The 22,539-nt window shown below is 39.1% G+C and overlaps 1 protein-coding gene across 8 annotated transcripts; it reads right to left on the reverse strand.

The window, feature by feature from the left end:
- Positions 1-1,333: 1,333 nt before the first annotated feature.
- Positions 1,334-22,334, reverse strand: STEAP2 (STEAP2 metalloreductase). 8 transcript variants are annotated; one of them, XM_087775478.1, is made up of 6 exons: positions 21,869-21,923; positions 21,336-21,476; positions 17,681-18,202; positions 15,481-16,008; positions 13,683-13,847; positions 1,334-6,947 (listed from the first exon to the last, which is right to left on the reverse strand). In XM_087775478.1, exons 3-6 carry the CDS (start codon positions 18,170-18,172, stop codon positions 6,663-6,665), a joined length of 1,470 nt encoding a protein of 489 aa, XP_087631604.1. In that variant the 5' UTR covers positions 18,173-18,202; positions 21,336-21,476; positions 21,869-21,923; the 3' UTR covers positions 1,334-6,662. The 8 variants fall into 8 exon arrangements, with proteins under 8 accessions (XP_087631604.1, XP_087631589.1, XP_087631611.1 ...); XM_087775463.1 differs by having other exon boundaries at positions 17,681-18,205; XM_087775485.1 differs by lacking the exons at positions 21,336-21,476; positions 21,869-21,923 and adding an exon at positions 22,257-22,334 and having other exon boundaries at positions 17,681-18,205.
- Positions 22,335-22,539: the final 205 nt, after the last annotated feature.

Below are 22,539 nucleotides of genomic sequence, written 5' to 3' on the forward strand. Positions count from 1 at the left end.
GATTTCTGTTTTGACTGAGGACACATCTTTTGGTGTGAAGAGACATTTCAGCAAACTCTGTTCTTGAGGTAAAGTTAAATCTCATAAAACTGCAGGATTGTGTAGTCGAATGTGTAGGATGCAGCTGTGCATTAGAAGATCAAGGTTCCATATCTAGGTCTGCCGTTAATCTCCTGTTGACTTTGCTGAGTGAATTATTTCCTCTACTACTCTTTATTTGCTGTCTTACAAACTAGGTTGCAAGCTCTTGAAGGACTATTATTCAGTACAGGATACACCTTTCCTGTGCTGCAATGGGGGTCTTCAGCCCTAGCCAAGTCCTTTCCTTGGCTGCATTGAACCTGTAGACTTTTTCCAAAGCCACCTGCACTGTTTATCGAATATGACACTGAGCTCTTCATAGTACAGAAATCAGAGTCTTTCTAAGAATCAGTCAGTTGACTTCTTGTCTTCCTTTTCATTCTCATTTCTTTTTTTGGTCAGTAGGAAGGGGAAGAAGAAGAGGGGGCATAGGAACAGGAAAGTGCAGAACTGTCCTGCTGGACCTCCTATGTTTGATATCCACAGAAAAAAGAAAAGACCTGTGAAGTGGCTGGCAGTAGACTCAACCTTAAACCTGTAAAGTCAACAGAGCACCCAACATCTGGATTTACCTGCCTATACTATGAAAACACAGTGTTCAGGTCATTGGGTGATAGGAATTTGAGGGGAACTTTCACGCTGATCTTTATTACTGTAAGGAAATGCAGTAAGTCACAGTAGGCAGAACTTAGGCTTTTGTACAGTACAAGGTACAGCTGGACAAAGGTCTAAGTTTGGGGCCCCAGCTGCTAGCATAGTATCAACACTCAGTAAAACAAGCACTGTGATACAGAGAAACAGGGTGAGATTTTAAAAAAAGATAAGAAAAGACAGACTTCAAGGACCAAAACTGTACTGTTACGTCAGGCATGACACAAATAGATATTAAATACTTTGAATTTTAAAAATACCTAAATGCCATTTGGGAATCTGGGAAGGCTATGTAACCTAATGTGAAAGCAATGTGAATCCTGCCAGCTCCACTGACTCATGCGTCTTGACTTCGCTGAACTCAGAACGGTTTGTGCTGCTAAGCCTTGAGTTAAGCAGGATTTTACCTCTCGTATTCTTTTCCTCTTTCCTCTTATGTTGGCATAAGCCTCTTTTGGAAAAAGTTATGTATTTCCAGATGAAGCATTACAAAGAGGTTCACCTGTTTTTCTCATGTAAACAGTAATGCTTTCTCACACACGCAACCAAACAGGAAGAGTGCCTCCACCTGGCAAACTTACTTGTGCCTAGCAGTCTCATTTTTGCCAAACTTTTTGTTTGTTGAATGAAAAGTGGACTGAATATGTGCTGATAGTACCGTAGTGTTCACTCTGTGTTCTGAAAACATGGAGAATACCTTACAGTAGGATATGGGATATAGCTTTCCAGCGTGTCTGTGTGAAATATCTGTTATCCAGCCATTGCAAAAGAAACAAATTGCCCTTTAGAATTTTTTTTATGAACTCACATTCAAGTTCTACCTTTCAGAGAAAATGTTGATCAGAGCACACATGTATGTTAAAGAAAAGCAAGCTAAAATTTGTTATGCATAAGCACAGAAGTAAAAGCCAAACACTTGACATTGACTTTTTATTGATTTTTGTGTAAAACACAGTCTATGGAAAAATAGATAAAAGCATTACTAATCATTTATAATAGCCCTGTTCAGAGAGACAGCACAAACAAATTGACAAACACAACTACAAAGAGAATATTGCACATGGGAGACATACTATGTTCACTGCAAGACACGGCCAGCAAGGCATGAGAAACAATATATAATGATCGAGATCACTGTTCAAGTCAGTTAAATGTGTCACTTATTTTAAAGGCTGTAATCTAATTAATTCAAGCAGTATCATATACTGATATGATATCAGTACTGCAACATTACTCACTACATTGATAGAAAATACTACAGGATGAACAGCCAAGAAATCAAAAACTCATGTATTAGGAGATGCACTCTCTGAAAGGAACTATGCATTTGCATCTATTACCACTGCATATATGAAAATATTATACTGAAAAACTCAATCTATCTAATGTTTATGCACCTGATATATCTAACTTTCAGAGGAAATCTTCACATTCAGAGGAAAGCTGTTTCCTAACTATATTCATACCTGTGAAATTTATAGCCACTTGGGAACTCATTGCCTTATATTAATTAATAATTCCCCTTAGTGCTAGTTGGGCAGCATGTATAGCTAACAAGGTATAGACACACACACACACAGACACACTATTTTATAGGCAATTACTGCCAAATAAAAATACAAATGTACTTTCTCATGTTGGCACATCATATAATGCACAATGTTGGAACAAAAAGTTAAACATGGCACCAATTCACAGTAACCATTACCACAAGCTAGATATGCAAAGAACTTGCAAAACAATTACAAAATAATTAATCTCTAAATAATTCAAGAACATATAGGTACTTAATTAACTTGTACATAGTTGCCACAGGTAATAGAATTGTAAGATTAAATTAAAGAGACGTATGGAACCTGTAATAGAACTGTATTTTAGACAATGTTAAGAAAGAATACCTTAATATCCATAGAAAACAAATAACCTGTTGCTAAATACATAGAAGTCTGCATTTTCCTCTATGATGTGTACAGTTCTGTATTACATATTAAGCACTATTTTTTTTTACTGAACAGTAATGAAGACAAATGTAGTTTATTTTATTATTCATTTTTCATTAGGCAGTAAGCAATTTATATAAAGCTACACAAAAATATTTTTATAGCAGGCTATTCCTCAAAATATGTATTTATTCCCCTAAGTAACTAAGACGTCTAAATAAATTTAGTTGTTTATATTTAGGCAATCAAAACTAAACTTTTAGCCTCAGGTCTTTTTCTGATGAGAAGTCCTAATGTGAGTTCTTATATAGAAATCAACGTGTTTGATCACATGAATAAAGATTCCTTATGTGACTAAACATATGCACGATATGATACATAATGTGTAGTAAATGCATGAGTGTCATTTTACTTTCAGACTTAACAATGCCTTGTTAGAGTGAATTGGTCCTTAAAGAACACTACAAAATATTAAATCACAAGTCAACTTCTTATTCCAGTTAGAAGTAAATACATGGCCTAACAGGAAACTGTATGTCATTTTGTAGCACAAATATTTCACAAAATGTCTTCATATATTTGATCTAAAAATATCATCTATTTATTAATACTTCAATATTTCAACCTTTCAAGTAACTTATAAGATTAAACCACATTTTTAATTTTACACACACACAGTTTGAAAAAAGGAACAGCACATCATTATTCTCTCCAGACACCTTTGGCAGTTCAAAATTTAACAGTTTAAACATTCTTGAAGAAATTGTATGATGAAATAACTTTTTGCATAGGAAAGAGGGCCAATACATTTCTATATATACTGTCAGTGGTTGCATTACAGTACAATATATAAGGACTTTGACATTAATTTTCCATTAGTACAGTATCTTAGTTCTGCAACATTATCGCTACTGCATCAAATGAATTAGATAATTGTAGGGAACATGAAGGTTAATTACCTATTCTACAGAAGTGTAGAATTACTATAAAATAATAGCAGCGCATTTAATTTTGAAATGTAATCAGATTGTCAACAGTAATGGTTTCTGCCCTAAATTTGTTCAGAGGTATGAAATTCTGCTCTCAGTTATACCATCCCATTCTAGTGATTTTAATCAGGTTTCGTGCACAGGACCAGGGTAGAATGTAGCATGGTATTTATCCTATTAAAATTCTGCAAGACTTTGTGTATTCTAAGATTTTTTAAATTAATTTTACTGAAAAGATTGAAGCACAAATGCCTAAGCTTTGTGTGGTTTCCCTCTGCAATAATGGAATAGGAAACAGGCCAGGAAATTCAGTTACATGTAATTCTGCAAGCCTTTCAAGAAATATACAGCTTTGTGTATTGGAATGTATTTACAGGCGGGCAAAGTAAGTTAGAAGTTGTAATTGTCACTTGTTCTTCATTTTTATGTGAAAATCTCATTCATTCTAATTTAGGCTCCTGTCTATCTCCGACAATGACATGTTTTTCATTTAGTGTCTAGAATGTTTGATAAAATAGTATTGTACTTGTGATTCACCACAAGTATCACTGAAATAGCTGAATATTGGAGGAGGGACAATAAAATGAGTACCTTGAAACTAACTGATTTGTTTTTGGAAGAAAGAAAGAATGCAAACTTTTTAAATTAATTTGATAGATTTATTAAACTTTTTTTCCTCTTCTGTCTTTTCCTTTCCTTTCCTGTAAAAAACTGGGAAAGATTCAAATTTCTAAAAAAGATAAATTTTGGGGGGAAGTAGCTATTAAATACAACAGTCCAGAGGCAGCACCTATCTCAAATAAGTCCTAAATTATTGATTCCCAATAAGCTGAGAGGTTATGTCAGGAGAAGAATCACTGGACACATGCCCTCTTGTTTGAAGCATCTGCCACTAGTCAGCTATTGGAGACAAGTCTCAAAGACCTTAGTCTGACCAATTAGAGCTGTTATTATCATTTACTTTTCAAAAACTGGTGAAATAAAATGAATTTTCTTTCCAATTGCTTCCTCCCCGTGGCTTAAAAAGGAGGATAAAACTGAGTTTTCCAACGATTTGAAATTGGAAATTTGTGAACTGAAAAAAACTTCTCAAATTTCTGTTGACATGCATGAAATATATTTGAAATTTTTTTCCCAAAAAATGTTTCCACAAACTTCTATTTTCAAAAAGAATTCACTGACCTCTCATTTGATACAAAACATGTTTAAAGACATATAAAAAATGCTTAAATTATCAAAAAAATAATGCAAATATTTTATATTTCATCTCTAGATTTGAACATGCTTAAAATGAAAGGAAGTTCAACTGTCTCTTGATTTGCGACAAACCCAGAGTATATGCAGGCTTGATGTGTAAGTTTGGGGAATATGGATACTACAATGAAAATAAAATTGTTGTAGATTTTTTGAATTTGAAATGAAATTAAGAACAACTAATATGAATTCTTTAGATTTAGGTTGGTGTAACTGAGGGCAGAGTTTGATTCTAGATTCTTCTTGTTCTGTGGAGCTGTTTCTTTCATTACAAACAGAGATAAGAGATTTACAGGACTAGGAATGTTTAGGGATAAATTCAAGATTAAGTACTGTATATTTCTGATATATCATATCGATGACAAATTCTTGCAAAGTAAAAAATAAGTGAAGGTTTAGCTAATAAAGTCAGAGATCCTAACCAGTGCAAATATAGATAAGAAAAATATAATTTCATACAAGTAAAGAAAATTAGGACCAAATACACATTTTAATTCACTGAAATACAGGTTTTGCTAATAAAGCAGGACTAGCCTGAAGGTATGAGTTGAGTTTGGCTATTTTGTTAGAGAAGAGTAGAACCTGACAAAGCAGTAGTAAGAAACAATTGTGAATGTTCTTTTGAATCCCACAGGAAATGCAAATGTCAAGTTTTAGAGATAAATTCATTTTTTTAAGTAGAAGAATAATAATTTTGTTTCTCAAAAATTCAGGCATATCCCAGAGACACTTGTAAAATTAAGACTTTTATATAAAAATAGAAGATTGGATTTGCACAAAAAGATACAAAGAATTTAAGACAGACTCTGGGAAATTCATATATAATAACTGAAACTCCAGTGTAGAAACATATAGAACATGAGTATTGTGATGCTTCCCTGTTGTACCAACATATCGGAAGTGTCACAGTGAAAATGCATCTTTATTGTTGCAGATTTCTCAGCTTTTTTTTGTTTGTTTGTTTTAAAATATTTCCTGATATTTTTAAATCATTCTAAAATCAAAAACTAGTTGCTTGCACACATATCTGCAAGTCTTTCTATACAGGTATAACACTGTTTTGAATTTTCATTATGTGATGTATGGAAATAAAGAGATGCCAAAGGTCTAAAATCCAATGTTATACTTGCAAAAAAAATGACCCTGTTAGTACAATACCATTTGCTTGCAAGATGTACAATTACACCATAATTGAAACTGGTTTTGCATATTCAAGTCATGGAATGGTGTAAAACCACACACAAATAAATAGACTGTACATGTGCAATACATCATTACAAATTAATTTGTTTCAAAATCTGATTATTTCCTCAATTATTAACTCTATTAGTCTATATTCTGAACTCACTAACCCAGAAGTGTGGTTTTAATAAAAGAAACACTGCCCGGAAAATGTGGTATTGATAAACAGCACTCTGACACATACGCTCTAAGTCAAAGAAATACCTGGAAAGCATGGTTATAATAAAATACTGTTGTGATATAACTGTGCAAAGGAGCATTAAAAAATTCTGATTTCATAATCATCTGCGCTCTGTAATTCAAAACAAAAATATTTTTGTAGTTATCTGAAGTAGTAGTCTTCTAGTTATAAATTTCTCATAGTTTGGTTGAGAGCTTGTACTATATGCCAAGCAAGTCCACAGTGACTTTACTCATACTTTAACTAAACTCCTAAAAATACAAGTTTATGACAAAAAAAACCCTCCAAACATCTACAACAGTGCTAACAAATATTAGTCTATCATCACATCACAGTTATCCTTTCTGGGGAGAGATGTGGAACAGACCCACTTGCTGCTTCTATAACATGGCTCTTCTCCCATCCTCTTCGAATTCTCCTCAGTCTCCTACTTACACATGGCAAAAGTAAAATGATCTTACCTAGAATTACAATGGAAGGCAGAACAAGGGCAAGAACAAAATTTGGTGGTGTATAAAATCTGTAATACTCTTCTTCAAAAGCTCTTTTCCATCCATAAATCAGTACATGGAAAGTACTTATGAGCAGAGCAACATATCCAAGTGTAGACTGAAAAAAGAGAAAACAGGGAAAAAAGAAGAGATAATAGGTCCTTCATCTGACAGTTCTAACCCATTATTTTAACATTTCTATTAGACATCATGTTAAAATCTCTTACCTGTACACTATTTTAAATTAGCAATTTGTGGGTTTAAGTTCAAATGTTCTGAAAACTACAGCCTGAACTGAATACTGATTTACAACATATCTCTGCTAGCATCTATAGGCCTTAGTCAAAGCTGAAATGAAGATGATGTTTGCCCAAATTCTAAGTAATGGAAGTCAACTTCAGGATATGTATGCGAATAAGGAACGATCCCAGTGAAGTTACTGGAACAACATCAGTTGTGATTGGAAATTAAGTTCCCTGTTTCTTAACTACGATGGTAGATCACTTCCCAGATTCATGATTATGGAACAATGCAATTTTGCTGGAAGAGATCTGGGCCTAACACTCCAGATTTTTATCACTCTGAGAGGTGCAGTTTGCTTCTTCCTCACAATGGCCTACATACACTTGTCTGAAGTTGGCATAAACCATCCCTTACCTTTCTCCATCAGCTGTTGCCTACTGGTCAATGGGAATATCTGGACTGCAGGACTTGGGCATAAGGGCACAAGGCAATGATGCAGTTTATCATGAACAGGTAGTGCCAGATGAAATGGGAAGTAGAAGGTTCCCACAGCACCCTGAAGAGGACCTCTTATCACGTAATCTAGAGCGTGCCACAGAAGGTAGTGCTAAGAGGGGTCATTCGCCATTTCTGTGAATCTGCCCTTTTAAGAACCCTGTAGTTGTATTGCTCTGCAGACCTGAGTTAAATGTATTAACTTTGAGTTTCCCAAACCACGGCAAAAAAAGATTACTATGCTTTGAATTCTGGTGGTGATCAAATGAAGAAAAACTCTTTTTTGCCAAAACTGATGTAATGACTAACTTGGTTGGGAAACATTTGTAGAAATTCATCAAAACAGAGAATGAATATTAGGAAAGGTAACTCACTACCAAGGCTTGGTTTAATTCCAGTAAACAGAGAGGCAAAGAAAAATGCAGCCTAAGGGTCTGTAATAGTGAAAGAATTCTTTCTGCTTCAAGATTAACCAGTTTCTAGGGAAAGGAGAATGTCTGAGCTAATAACATTTGCAAGGATTCACAGATATAACGGTATAAAAAGGAAAACAATTTGTTAATTTCTAGAGATCGGTACCATATTTTTTAACTTGCCAATATTTATGCAATTTTTTTGTCAATGGTTTCAGAGACATGTTGGTATGTTTTAGATATGCTGCACCCTTTTTTTAAAAAGAACAATTTGCTCCCAAAATATTCCATAAGAAACAGAACAATCAGACAACCACTTGTAAATATGAAAATGGCACATGCAGTATCTGAACAGAAGTTCTGGTAAGAAATTTGGACAGCAAACAATACTATCAAACCTGATGTTTGAATATGTTGTTGCAGATTTTTGTTGGTAGGACTGTCCTGAATTCATTGCTGTTATATCACTTCCAGCAGGGAAAAGGACACAAGTGAATCATATCCCTCATTTCTTCATCAGGCTTACTGATGAGAACTATAACAATTCGTCAAAAAGAAACAGGAGGGAAATGTTATACAGACTCTTCCCAAATCTTAAAAAAAAAAAATTAATGCTTATTTAAATTCCATCTGCAAGCTACAGTTTTGAGACACCTATATATGTCTTTCTATCTAATGGTCAAAATGGAAACTAAGAAGTACATTAGTACATTTATCCATATATTTTTAACTAACAGCACAAGGACAAGAAAAACATATGATGCACCTCTATTAAGTTCTTTTTTTTGCCCTGAGGAAAGTTGCCATATGCTTCTTTGAAGTGTGGGTAGGGCATGTGCTAGTATGTGCTGGACCATTTCAACCACTCATCTAAAAATCTGACAACAAAGACACTCCTATAGGAGCTTTTGTCAGCTACTGATGGTAGTTTCTTCTACCAGGCCCTTAGTTGCCAGATTTCAGTGCTGTACTTTTGACAGTAATAACACCACTTAGCTAGAAAGAGGATGTCCTCCACACCACTTAGCATTCTGAAGTCTTTGGGTTGTTTAGTCAGGGCAGACCTGCACTGGAAAGTTCCATTAAGAGAATTTATCCCAGCTTGCAGCTACTGACAATGACTTCTCCAGAAGTACAAGGAAGACTGGCTGCCTTTGCTACTTAAGTAAAACCCCACTGCACGAGGCTGTGTCAGTACAAAACTTCTGTGTTTGTTATAAAGACTTGATTTTTCTGTATCTGCAAATGTTCAAAGACTACAGCAATGGCTGTACAGTAGTAAAATGAGGAAACTCAGAACTGACTGAAGCAGGCTTGGACAAAAAGACATCAGCTAGCGCAGAAGGACAGGAGAGGCACAGGATGCTAACTTCTTTAAGAGCAGAGGACTTCTGAAAGCAGCAAGAAGGGATACTTTTCCTTCACTGGTAAAGTCACATTGGTGAGTGAGTAGCAGTATCATTTGTAAGTCTTGGGAACTCTCTGCCTAGGCTCTAGGACGGCTGCTGGGAAAAGGGGAAGAACATCTTTGGTTGCTTTGCTTCCTTATCTTCCCTAATACTGTGTTTCCTGGAAGCTGAGTAATAGATTAGCACATTTCCTATGGACTCCTCAATCTTTTAGCTTTTCTTTAAGTCTTCCCTGTTTTGTTTCTTTTCCTTCCTGATCAAAATCATTTTTTTAGCCAATGATGTGGAAGATTCCCAGCCAAGGCCACTGTTAAACTGGACAAACTGGCATTGTTTGGGGCGAAAAAAAAAGTGTTAGAGGAGTGGAAAAGATGCAGGAGAAAAATCCCTAAAACATTACCAGGAAGATGTACATATATAGAGACACAAATCTGCTGTGGGACAAATCTGCTTCAGGAATTTCTACTTTCACAATGGTTGAGCAGTTCCAAGCAATTTATATATACAAAAGGTATTTTCCAAAGCCTACGTATATGCAAGGTATGCTTCAGATTCCCCCAGTAACAGGATATTGCTAAACTTATAAACAGGCTGTAGCAATTCTGACTGGAATCTTACCCATAAACTTGCTAAATACTCAGGCCTCATTCTTCTTTACTCTGGGGGAAAAGTATCCTATTCTTGTGGGAGAACCAAGGCAGGGCAGCCCTTCCTCAAAGTATGTACACAAGAAAAGTTTTAGTAATACTGGCTCCAACTTTAGGATTGTGCTATCAGACAAAAGGAACATTTACAAAAAGATCAGCTTCCTACTGTGCAAATGGCAGATTTGCACCGACTTTTGCTATGAAACATAAAGCTCAGCTTTCAAAGCCAGTCTGCTCTGTCCATTGCCACTTTGAGTGATGTGCTTTGGACTTGAACTCTTAGACTGGAAAACAAAAGCAGTAATCATATATGCTTACATTATATATTTACAGTTTAACTTCCTTCAGAAGACTGAAGGACCCGGTGCAGCACTGCTTGCAGACAACATTCTCCATTTCCATGTATTTTATGTGAACACTCAAGGACTGGTTTCAATAAATGCCTTTTTCTGGTTGCAGTGTGTTGGTTTAGGCTAGTTATTCTGCCTGCTCTGACAAAATATAAATTCTTTTCTTATTTCTTGCCCATGTGTATCTTTGTTCCTTATCCAAATATGTTTGTAAGAGAAAAAGAAGAGTACTGAAGTGGCATTTAAGAAAACTCATGCATTGGTTTATCAGCCCCAGCTTCTTCTCTGCTTTCTTCAGTAAGCTCCAACTCGGTGTCATGTTAAGATGCCTGCAAAGTTTCATGCTAAATGTCCATGATCTAGGATCTCCTACTGAGCAAACTCTTCATTACTGTCTGGTTCTGTGGCTCCTCCATGAGTGTTTCTCTCTGAATCATGATGAAGTAATCAGGTACTTGTTTTGTACAGTGGTCAGGGTCAGCTCTGTACTGCAGCAACTCCAAATGTTCTGCTGGTCTTTTAGCTCCTGGTAGGGCTTTTGCCTCACTATTCAGCCTTCTCATATCTCACTTTATTCGTATTCATACTCTGAGGGAATGAGCAGAGCCTGCACTGCTTCTCCTCTTAAAGCCATTTTCCCTTGATCAAAGAGGCTGGAATTTTTGGGGCTGCTGATGCTTGTGTTGCGAAACCAGGCTAGGCAAGTAGGAGGCATCTCCAAAATAATTTGGGGTATCAAAGACAGCAATGATTTCTGGGCAAAAGCATTCGCAAATGGGATCTCTTTACAGTATTAGGAAGACTGTGGTAGAGGTCTGTTTGAACCACTGTAGGTAGGGGAGATGCTGCTCAGGGCTTGTACTATTGGAACAAGGCTAGAAAATAGTCTATACTGTGTATGTTAATAATTTGTTAAATCTAAACTCAGATTTTCCTAATAGGACTCAAGACTGAGTATGTTTTAGTAGTAAAACTCTTTAGAGGAGCCCAAATCCTTATTTTGATGAAACTGTATTTACTAAGATGAGCAAGCAATAGTATGTGGTTCTCGGTGGGAAGTGCTGAGGTGAGAAACTGACTGAGTGTGCTGACTGACTGACTCTTCATCTGTCAGATGCAAAACAAGGTCAGCAATTATTGTGGCAAATCATCTGAGATTCAATACTAAGGCTAGAGATATACTGCTTTTCCCAGTTAAAAAAAAAGCAGCACTGAGATGATGGGCTAATAGTTCCACTGTTTGTCCCCCTGACTTAGAGAAGATTGAGAAAATTAACTTCAAATTCACTTCATTGCATTGCACTTCAGTAGAAGAAAAATATCAAAGACAATAAGTATTATGATGTTTTATCTGTTCTACTTGCATGCTGGGTACAATGAAGCTCGTGCAAAAATGCAGACTCCTTTTACTTTAGTGAGGGATCACTGAAAGTCTGTTTTCTGATTGAATACAGCAAGAGAACTGTTTGGAAGGGCAAGTAACTAAATGAAGAACAACTTACATCCTGAGAAGTAATTAATGACAAAGTAAAGTACCTTTAATGATCATTAACCTTAAGCAATTTTTTAGCAGTTCAATATTTTTTGTGATTAACAATTACAGATGATCATAATTAATTACCAACACCAGTTCTCTTCACCATGCAATGCAGTATCAACTGTAACATAGCTCCACAGCAAACAACTTGTTCCTAATCAAATTGCTCAAAATACTGACAGATGATTTATTAAAGTTCATAATTATTTAAATTTGGAACTACTTTGACTTTATTTACAGTGGAAATAACTGTAGTAAATATGACACAATAAAAATGCCCTTTGTAGACACATCATTATGTGTTTATTGTGTGGGTTTTGACTCAGTCAAACAAGCCTGAAATTTGGAAATTTGAGTAAGGAAAAATAAGACACACATGCTGGGTATGTGGCTGGAAGTCATTATTGGATAAAGGCATCACCTCACTCACGAGTGAACATGTATTTTTCCCTTTTGCACTAACGTTTTACATCACCCAACAGCAGTACTATTGTCCCCGCACAGAGAACTCCGGATGGCAGGGATGCTGTAACAATACAAAATGGGTATTTACTCCCTCTGAAGGCTCAAAACCATGAGAGAGAATAAACAGTTCTGTCAGGGGAACTATAATTTGAAAAGTTTTTCAGCAAACTTTTTGTAGGCCTACCTGGATTGCTCCACCAACGGAAACCCTAGGGGAAGGGAAGACATCACAGACAGAAGACCTCTAACAACTACAGCCAAAGAAGTGTTCCCCATCACTCCCTTTAAAACGTCTGTAAATTATGAAGCTCAATTCAAGCTCTGAACAGTAAAGTCAGTGCCTGTGTTCTGAAGGTAGGAATTTGTAAACAGTGACAGGACTAAGAATTAGGCAATATTATTACAGTGGCTATGTTGAAAAAACATTGATCAGAAAAGACTGAGTTAAGACTAGAGTACTGAATCCAAAGTCAGAGAACAAAACAAAACATAACAAAACCCAAAACTGCATGTACACACCTAGGAAGTTTATCACAAGACTGAATCCTAATAAAATTTCTTATCACCGACTGCTGCCTAAAACTAATGGCAATTTTGTTTGGGAGCAAACATCAAGCTGTTTATTAAAGCCTATATTTCTCAGTATTTTATGCTGGTTGGGTCTCCCTGTAGTAGATATTTATCTGAGGAAGGAGGGCAGCAGAAAGCATGCCAGGACCTGGAAAAGCCTCTGCTATTAATAAGCAAAGCTTCATATTTTACTAATGGGTATTTTCAACTAATGGGAATAACGCAGTTGAGAACTGTACTAATTCCCACACAATGGAGTGGAAGCAAAACTGAACCAATGACACCATGACTGTCAGAGGGCTGTGCAATAAAAATCCTGCAGGACAAATTAAGTCTTCAATTTTAACAGTTGTGTGCATTTACATATGGTAGTATCTCATCAGTATCATTGCCTTTAGTGAGTTTGTCCAAATTTATCTGATTTGAATTTAGCAAGAAATTCTAACAATGGAAAAGGAATAGATTAGTGCTCATTTGGTCTTAGCTATGTTGGTTATTTAAGACCAAGGAGCGTAAAATGCAAATTCCTATTCTAACACTCATGAAATGCTTAATGTGCCTTCATGGTAATGTATCTGCCGAGTAAGGATATGTTGTTTTTATTAACTTACCAGAAGGAGGGAAAGAAAGCTCTCGTCATGCTGCAAAGTGCTTTTGTTCGTGATCATGATCATCAAGGAATTCTTATAAACAACAAAACCCTCTTATTTAAAAAGTAACACACCTGAATAAAACTGAACTCCCTCCAGTTTAAGGCACTGTTTACTGAAGGGATGGAAGTTACTGCCAGCAAAGAAAGCAATCCAAGACTCATTATTCCAAAGGAGATATACATTTCAATTCGCCACACTTCTTCCTCATTCCAAGAATTCTCAACATTTGCATGAACCTGATGAAAGAGTAGAAAGGAAGCACTTTATTCTACAGAATATTAAAAATATCAACAAGAAGTTATTCTGCTGAGTAAAAATCTACAGTCGCAGTACAACTATAAAATGGGGTCAAATATTCCAGAGGTTTCCTCATGTCTTGGAGAAAAACAACTATTTCCTCAGTGCTGGTATTGGCTCTTGTTAGATGAAAAATATGTTAAACATGGAAACTTAAATGAGTTGTTAAAAGAAAATGTAACATTACATACTATTTATAACAATTATGTTATAAAAACAGATAAATCTGTGCATTCCTATATACTGTGGAAAAGCAGCTGTGTTCTTTAGACCCTGGAAACTTAAATTCTACAACATAAATTGGGTAAACCTGCAATTTGTTTTTAGTTTGTTACATTTAGAAACAGTTTAGCATCATTTCCTGTTTTTGCTTCAGCTGAGTCGAAGTTATTTTGCTTCTTTCACTGTTGACATCAGATACATCCAAGATTGTTCTTGTTGGAGAGCTTTACCAGAAAAAAGAAACAACTCAGGTCCTTAACAATTAAGAGGCTTGGATATTCAATTATTTTTCCACTTTCAGGTGAACTATTGTGATATGGCATGTCGTGAAAGAGGTTCACTAGGAATATTAGCAGTGAAAGTTTTACAATATTATTGAAACCAAGGTAGTTTCTTAGTAAAAGTATCAGTGGGTCCTTCACTATAGTGTGAACAATTACAGTTTCTTGCTGCCTTTTATAGTTTTGCTCTTCCTGCCTTTCTCTTAAGTTCAATTTTTCATGCTAGCCCTTTTAGAATTTGTGGACCCAATTCCCGTTAATTTGTTCCATTTGATTTGCTTTCCTTAGTTTGCTTTTCCTTCTGTTCCATCACATCTCTCTTTCCTGCAGATTTTATGTGCTGAATGGCAATGCTGCTTTTCTGGCAATGCTGCTTTTCTGCCACTTTAAAGGTGACAGTAAGCTACCTCACTGACAGACAGGAGCATCAGACCCTCTCCTAAAGGATGACAGATTTGTTGGCGATTGTTTCAGGGTTATGCAAGACCAACTGCTCCTGGGAACTCTGAGTCAATTTCTGTGGCCTCTAATAGATGATGTTCACAGAATTTTTAATGAATAAAATATTTTTACCACTGGTCCTAAATGTTACAAAGTAACAGCATTTTTATTTGGTAAACATAGATGTATCTGTAAGCATTATTACAGTATCTACCCTTATACTTTTTTCACACTTGTAAATGCACTTATGATATACATACTTCGCCCATACGTTAAGTATACATAGAGAGGAACATACCTCAGAAACTCAGAAGTTTCCTGCTGTTGCTCTTACGCTGTCTATCCTATGTTCTCCTTGTGTATATTACTATCAGGGATTTAAGTAGGACACATCCTTGATTCCCCCTACCACACAAACTTGACTGCAGCTTGACCCACAAGCTGAGCACAATGCACAGGTGTTTCTTTTAGTCTCCCTTCTTACTCGGCACTAGCTATACATAACATAACCCAAAACATTCTCTGCTGAAAACAGTGGAACAGATCAAGAAAATATATATATTGCATTCATGAGCCATATGCATACAGCCAAGGCATTTTTGGCTTACTGAACTAAAGATTGGCTTACCTGTTGATATGCCATATTGAGGAACAAGTATCGCTCCGACCTCCTCATAGGTAAGCACAGGCTGTATGCCACATGCACTGTTGCAAAGAAAAAACTGAGCAGTCCAAGCTGCTTTCGACACTGGAGCCAGTTGTCCAGCCAAGGTGGAAATCGCCTATACTTAGTACCATAGTAAAGCTGATAAGCAGCTGCAATAAGTCCTGATAAATACACTAGAGAAAGTAAAGTGATAGCAACGATTGGTAGAGTCTTGTTCACGATCTCAATGGGGATCTTGTAAAAGTCACTCTGCTGATTTCTCACGTATGGATGGATTACATCTCTGACGAAGGAATAGATGAAGAAAAATGTTGCCAGGCTAATGGCAATCACTACAGGCCCCTTCCACAGCGTGAACAGTCGCAGAGGTAAGTTTTCAATCTCCCTTGAAGATGACAATGCCCCCAAATCAATAGGAATAAAACTGAGCTGACGGGCAAGCTCAATAACTTGATGGCGAGCCTGAACATTGTTACTGCATATATAGACCTGTTGAGAAAGTCAAGTGAATTGTCTGTAGTCAGAGAAAGAGACTCAAAGGTAAAAAAAAAAATAAAAAATAACCACCACAAAAAAGCCTTAAGGGCTTCCAGGACAAAACCACAGCACTTCTGCTAAAACTGTACACTGTTATCCCAGCTTATATCATCAAGATGAGAATGAAACCATATACAAATCCAGCCAAACTGAAAATACGCACACCGATTTAGCAATAGAGTAACCAAAACAAAATTGGCTTTTTCTTGGAGTTAATAATGAGCTGACTATGGGATGCCCTGGTAATCTGCACACTGAACCCCCCCTCCCATCCCCACTGAAATGTTGACAGGACTGTACTAAACTTGAAACAATGGCTAAAAGCATTTCAGAAAATCATGAGTCTCTCAAAAACACAACAATCTTGAATGATGACCCTAAAGCAGCTACAGCATAAACAGAACGCAAAGCAAAGAACTGTGTAATCTCTCCATGTATAACAATTTTAGCTTAATTTCACAATCCAGATTTCCACAAAAATTGAATGTTTAACAGAAAAGACAAAAACTAACAGCCAAATAAGAACTCCTTCTAAAGACCGTTTTTTTACATAGTGAAAGAAATGCACTGCTACAAAGTACTTTAAAGTTCCTTTAAAATTTACAGTGGGCTACAGTTTGCCCAACATTGTTTGCTGATCATCTGCATTAGAGCAAACGTGATCAGTTTTGACAGAAGTTAATTACTTATAATGCAGCGCTGTTCCGAAAGGGGATAAAAATAGTACAGCAAGGTTATTTTTAAAATTATGCTAATTCCACATCAATTGCATTCAATTTAAAATCTATCTGAAGTGCCAGAAAACTCAATTTAGTCTCCAGTAGTCACGTTACACCAGTCATTTCTCATGCAGTTCTCAGAGTCCATAAAGCTGTGAAGGACTGGGTTCTTGCATAGGCTTAAATCTTTTGTATCACTTCAGCAAAGCATGAAAAACATAAAGCTGCCTTTTCCATATGCAGGATGGATTTGGGGAACATACTAGGAAGGAATTTGAACATGATGTTCCCAAGCAGTCCTGGATCAAATGAATGATCACTTAGAAACATATGTGCCTCCTTCTGTTTCCTCATATTTATGATCTTGGGGCATTCTAAAAGCTAGATAATTTCTTTATTGACTTTGCTGTTACGTTGAATGCAAGCATTTTTAGAACAGCTGACTCCTGAGCCCTGGGATCAGGACTTCAGATTTCTGTGCATCTCTTTCAATTGTTCACCCCACGTAAACCAATACTGAAACAAAAATATACAGGGAAAGACTGCCTCTATCCTTGTATAGAGCATAAGGATAAAAATTAACATATTTCCTACAGAAGACATTAAGACCCAAGTCCTCTTCTCTGTCTGTAGTCATCTAAAGGTCAGCTGTCTAGTCTAAGCACGTATCCACATTTCCTCTGCAATCTTTAAACAGGCATCCCAGGGGATAATTTGGACCACTTCCTCTCTATGTCTTACAGTCTTACTACCTTTTATTGGCTACTAAAACTTAAACTAAAGGCCCAACATTTTAGGTACATTAAGTCAGGCAGGATGAATTCCACGAGTTCTGGCTGCTTACATTCAGTTCCTGTCATTTTCATCTTACAAACTAGTTAAATTAATACAAATGTAACATTTACCTGTCTGCTGGCATCCTTTGGTCCTAACTGCAGTGACCAAGCTGAAACGACATTGAATCCTTTGACAATCAGGGAATCTGGGAAAAGTGATGCCAAATACTCTGCATTGGAGTCCGGATATTGGTCTACTCTTGTATTATTGCTGACATCAATTAGAATTTTACCAGCGAGTAAATGCTTGAGGTCCCACAAAGAGGCATAATGTTCTCTGTGTATGGCTACAAAAATGATGTTTGTTTTTGCTACTGCATCTTCATGGTGAGTGACGTCAACCACATGGGGAAAGAACTCGGCAGCAAGTTTAGGGTTTCTGCTTCCTACAACCACGTGGTACCCGCATCTGATAAGCCTAATTGTCAATGACTTGGCAAAGTCTCCACTTCCAATGATGCCTATTGTGATCTTACTGGCATCCTTGATGCCATTGGCAACATTTGGTAGAAAAGTTTCATTGAGGTTCTTAGGACTTCCCATCATAGAGATTGATTCCATACTTCCAAGGCACCAAACCTACAATGATTTCTTCTGAGAGAAAAAAAAAAAAAAAAGGAGAAAGCAACAGAAGGAAAAATGCAGCATCATATAATTTTGCAAGACATCAGAATCCATAAACATCTCTGGCAGAAAAATATGTGGTTCTAAGTTTCATGTTATATTTTCTCCTTAATAAAGTATGTGCTAATCAGTTTTGTCTTGCAATGTGTCACTAGTATAAGGAGAAACATAAAATACTTCAAGCACTTCAATAATACAGTTACAGAAGTAAATGATATTTTTTCCATCTTCTCCTATTCCCTATCTTCCACTGCCCCGGAATATTGGACCACAAGATAACCTTGTGCTCTTGAAACTAATGGTCAATGGAATAATGAGAAGAAACATGTAAAGAAAACTGGGTAATTACGGAAAATATTAGAAGGTAGAGATAGCTAGCCTGTGGCTGGCATAAGGACAGTGAGCTCACGGAAGCTGAATTCCACTAAAAGCTTATGCAGGTTATTATCATGGTATCCTATATTGGCCAGGAAGGAAGGGATGCAAGTCTTAAAGCTGCAAATGTCATGGCTACCACCGTGGTACAGACATCCACCTGACATAGTCACCTGTCAGCTGGGAAAATGGGCGGCACACGTGGATCCAATCGCAAAGACAACATGGGAAATTTGTCAAGGTCTATTCATGAGATCACTAATGACACTGCTAGGTCAGACTGAAAGGTCTGGCCATGGATGTATAAGGACTAACTATGGGTACAAAGGTAAAGGATTCAAGGCCATGGGTCATGAATATGCCTAACAGAATTTTTCTCACCAGGCAGAGAAGATAAATGCTGGTGACAAACACATGGGACAGCATTTCACGAAAAGCTAATGGCAGGAGGAGAGAGATTTCATGCAATAATAACAGGGAAGAGAGTTTTAGGACTCAAATGCAGTGCAGCAAGGGAGGCTTTGAAGAAGAACAGAGGCTAAGGCTCAGAGAAAATTAAAAGAAATACTGCTACAGCTTTGGAGAGAAGAGGTCGCAGAGCTGCAGTAAAGCTGTAACAAAGACAAAAAGACATAAAAAACCAACAAAACAGCCCCCAGGAGGGAAGTCTTCCCATGAAACCACAGTTACGACATAAGTGGTTCTGCGCTGTAGAACAGGAGTGAGTTCTGAAACTGGAGGAAGCAACGAGGAAACACAGGCTAAGAAGGAGCAAAGAGAACCTGTGAGTTGCTGTCTTGGGAACAATCAACAACAGACCACATATAGAAGGAAGGAGCTGAATGAACCTCTTCCTGAGCCACAATCCAAGAGCTGATATGATGGTAACTGATCACCAGTGGAGGACGTTACCCAGCCGTCGGCTAGGAATACAGTATGTGTGGTGAACAACCTCCCACAATTAAAAGTAGCTTTGTGTTTCAGAAACTGGAGGAAGCCACTAGAAGAATGGTCACTTTTCATTTCAGCTTTGACTAAAAGGGAAGAACTCACTGAAACTGGACTGAGACTCTAAAGATGGAAAGCAATATGTGACCACAAAATCAGTATTCTACGAAAAGATTCTAACAGTAAGTCTTTCTGGCAGAGGCAGACCACATAGATTTTTATGCATGCGCTGAAAAAACATTGACTTCTTTCTTACCACATGACCTGAAATGTATCTAACACATGACCAAAATACCAGTATTTCCTGTGCCATGATGGGTTCACATCCAGGAATGTAATGAGAAGAGCTGTATTCTCATCAGAGATATACATCCACTGGATATGACAGAACACGTATGCACTCTCCATGTGATTACAGAAGCCTATTTCATGCCAGGTGACATGAAGGTGCTGCAAAACTTTGTGATAGAAAGGGAAGCGCCATGAGGAAATGGGCTACCAGCACCATTTAACCATACTGCAGCCTACTTTCAGTTTCTGTCCAAAGGATCCTTAGGAGAGCAGGCATCAAGGATTTGGACATGATGAATTGCTCTGGTGAGCTCAATTTGGCCCGCTGGCCAAAGTTTCTCACTGCCTGTTCTAAGGAAAGTAGAGTGTGAGGAACAGAATAAACCTAACAGACTTCATAAAAAAACCTCAGGGAATAGGCAGACATGACTCTTCAGTAAACAGTCTAAGAGATGGAAGAGATCAGAGAGCTAGCAGTTACTGAAAGGGACTATATTAAGTGCACAATAGAAATTCAGAGGAAAGAGAGTGTACAAGACTGTTTTAACTGCACCAGGAGAGCTTTAATGACATGGAAAATCACACAAAAAGTAAAAAAAAAAAAGGTGTGCGTGCATGGCTTAGGAACAGTATAAAGAGACAGTGCTATCATGTAGGGATACAATCAGAACAGCAACGGTACAGAAATGAGTTATAAGTAGTGAAGGACTTAAAGCATAACAAGTAAAGGTTCCATAAATACAATAAAAGACAGAAGGCAAGGTTTATAACTTAAGAGCAAAAAGAACAAATTACAGGTGACACAAAGTAGGACAAAGTGTTAAATAGCTTCTTTATTTCAGCCCTCAGCAGAAAGGTTAGTTGTGAATAGATATTTAATGGAATTCCTTTTACAGGGACACAGAAGGTGAGGTCAAAGTGGAAAAAGGTAAGTTAAGAGTATAGGATAAACTTAAAGATAAGATAAACATTTTCAAGTCAGCAGACACTTATGAAATCCACCCGTGATGCTTAAAATGCTGATTGAAGTGACACCGTGAGAACTCAGAGAGGACAAGAGAGGCAGACTAGCACATACCTCTAAAAGAGGGGAGGAGGAGGACTGAAAGCAAAGACTTGTTAGCCTACCTTCAGCATGTGGACAGATTTTACATCAAGTTATTGAACAATCAATTTTTAAATAGTTAAGATGGGAAGCAGATGATAAGAAGTAGCTAAGGTGGGTTGTTCAGGAACGCACTGCAACAAAACCAACCTTCTTTCACAAAATATCTGGCTTCACTGATATAAAAAACAGTAGAAGTGACATAAATTTGACATTTGCCCTTAGATAAGCTAAGAAAACACTACAGAGCTATGTTAGCCAGAAGGTGACACAGACGTGAAAAACTGCCCTTGGAAAAATAACTGCTGGAGGAGAAAAACGAACGAACAGAAAGCCAAGCAGTCGCTGGACTTGTGACCCCCCGCTCGGGCGGGCACTTACGGGGTGAGGGCTGTGGCGAGCGGCTGGCCGGAGGCCGGGTGAAGGCCGGTGCCCCCTCGGCAGGCTCCCGGGCGGCAGCGCGATGCGGGTATCTACCCCAGAGGAGCTCGGCGGCGCCCGGGTCCCGGCCGGCACCTCCAGCTGCAGCGACAACATCGCCCGTGACCAGAGCGGCGACCCCACCGCCTGGCCGGTTGCCGCCTCCGTCCCCCCGGGCAGAGCCGGGGCAGCGCTGCCAGGCCCGGCCGCCGCGGGGCGGTGGCGGCCCGGCCCCGCGCCACCGCCGGGCACCGGGGCGTTCCTCGCGGCCGCCAGGCCGCACCCAGCCCCGCTGCCCGACCCGCTCCGGGGTGCCCCGGCACCGCCAGGCCCTCCAGAGCCTGCCCGGAGACGGGGGCAGCCGCGGCGGGAGCCCGCCGCCGCGGCAAGGGGCAGCGGGGAGCCCCCCGCGGGGCGACGGCGGGCACGGCTGGCCTGAGGAGGCGCCCGGCAGGGATGGGGCCCCCTCCCGCCCCGGCCCCGGCGCCGCTCACCTCCTCCCGCCCGCCAGGAGGGACCAGCGCCGCGGCTTCTCCTCCTCAGACTCCGGCCCCGCAGTGGCGGGCGGGCGGGCGGGAAGGCGGCGCCTCTCCTGCCGCTGCGACCCGCCCCCTGCGGCCGCTCCTCCACCGCCACCGGCGCGGCCGGGCGGGCAGCGGCGGGCTCCCGCCGGGGTGACAGTACCGGGGACCAGCTGCCTGTGGGGAAGGAGAGGGGCGCGGGCGGCCTCGCGGTGCCCTCGGCTCCAGCCCCCGGTCACAAACCCCTCGGGCCTGTGCAAGGCCCCCAGCACACAGAGACCCAGCCCCAGGGTCCCGCCGACGCGGCGCCGGGATCTCGCCGGTGCCCAGGCGAGCTCAGGGCCCTGAGGGCGAAACGCACCTCTCCTCCCGGGCCTTGCCCGGCCTCGGCTGCTCCGGCCCAGGCTTGTTCTTCAGCGGGAACCCTCCTCCGGCCGCTTTTCCTTATTCTCTCCTGGCAGAAGGGTGCTGCTGGCCCTCAACCGGTGCCGCCTGCCCGGCCGTGGGTGAGGAATCATAGTTATAGAATCATAGAATGGTTTGGGTTGGAAGAGACCTTTAAAGGTCATCTAGTCCAACCCCCCTGCAATGGGCAGGGACATCTTCAACTAGATCAGGTTGCTCAGAGCCCTGTCCAACGTGAC

This window comes from Nipponia nippon, unplaced genomic scaffold (genome assembly GCF_047370975.1).
Source record: "Nipponia nippon isolate SJK-2023a ecotype South Korea unplaced genomic scaffold, ASM4737097v1 scaffold_1, whole genome shotgun sequence".
Classification (NCBI taxonomy): domain Eukaryota; kingdom Metazoa; phylum Chordata; class Aves; order Pelecaniformes; family Threskiornithidae; genus Nipponia; species Nipponia nippon.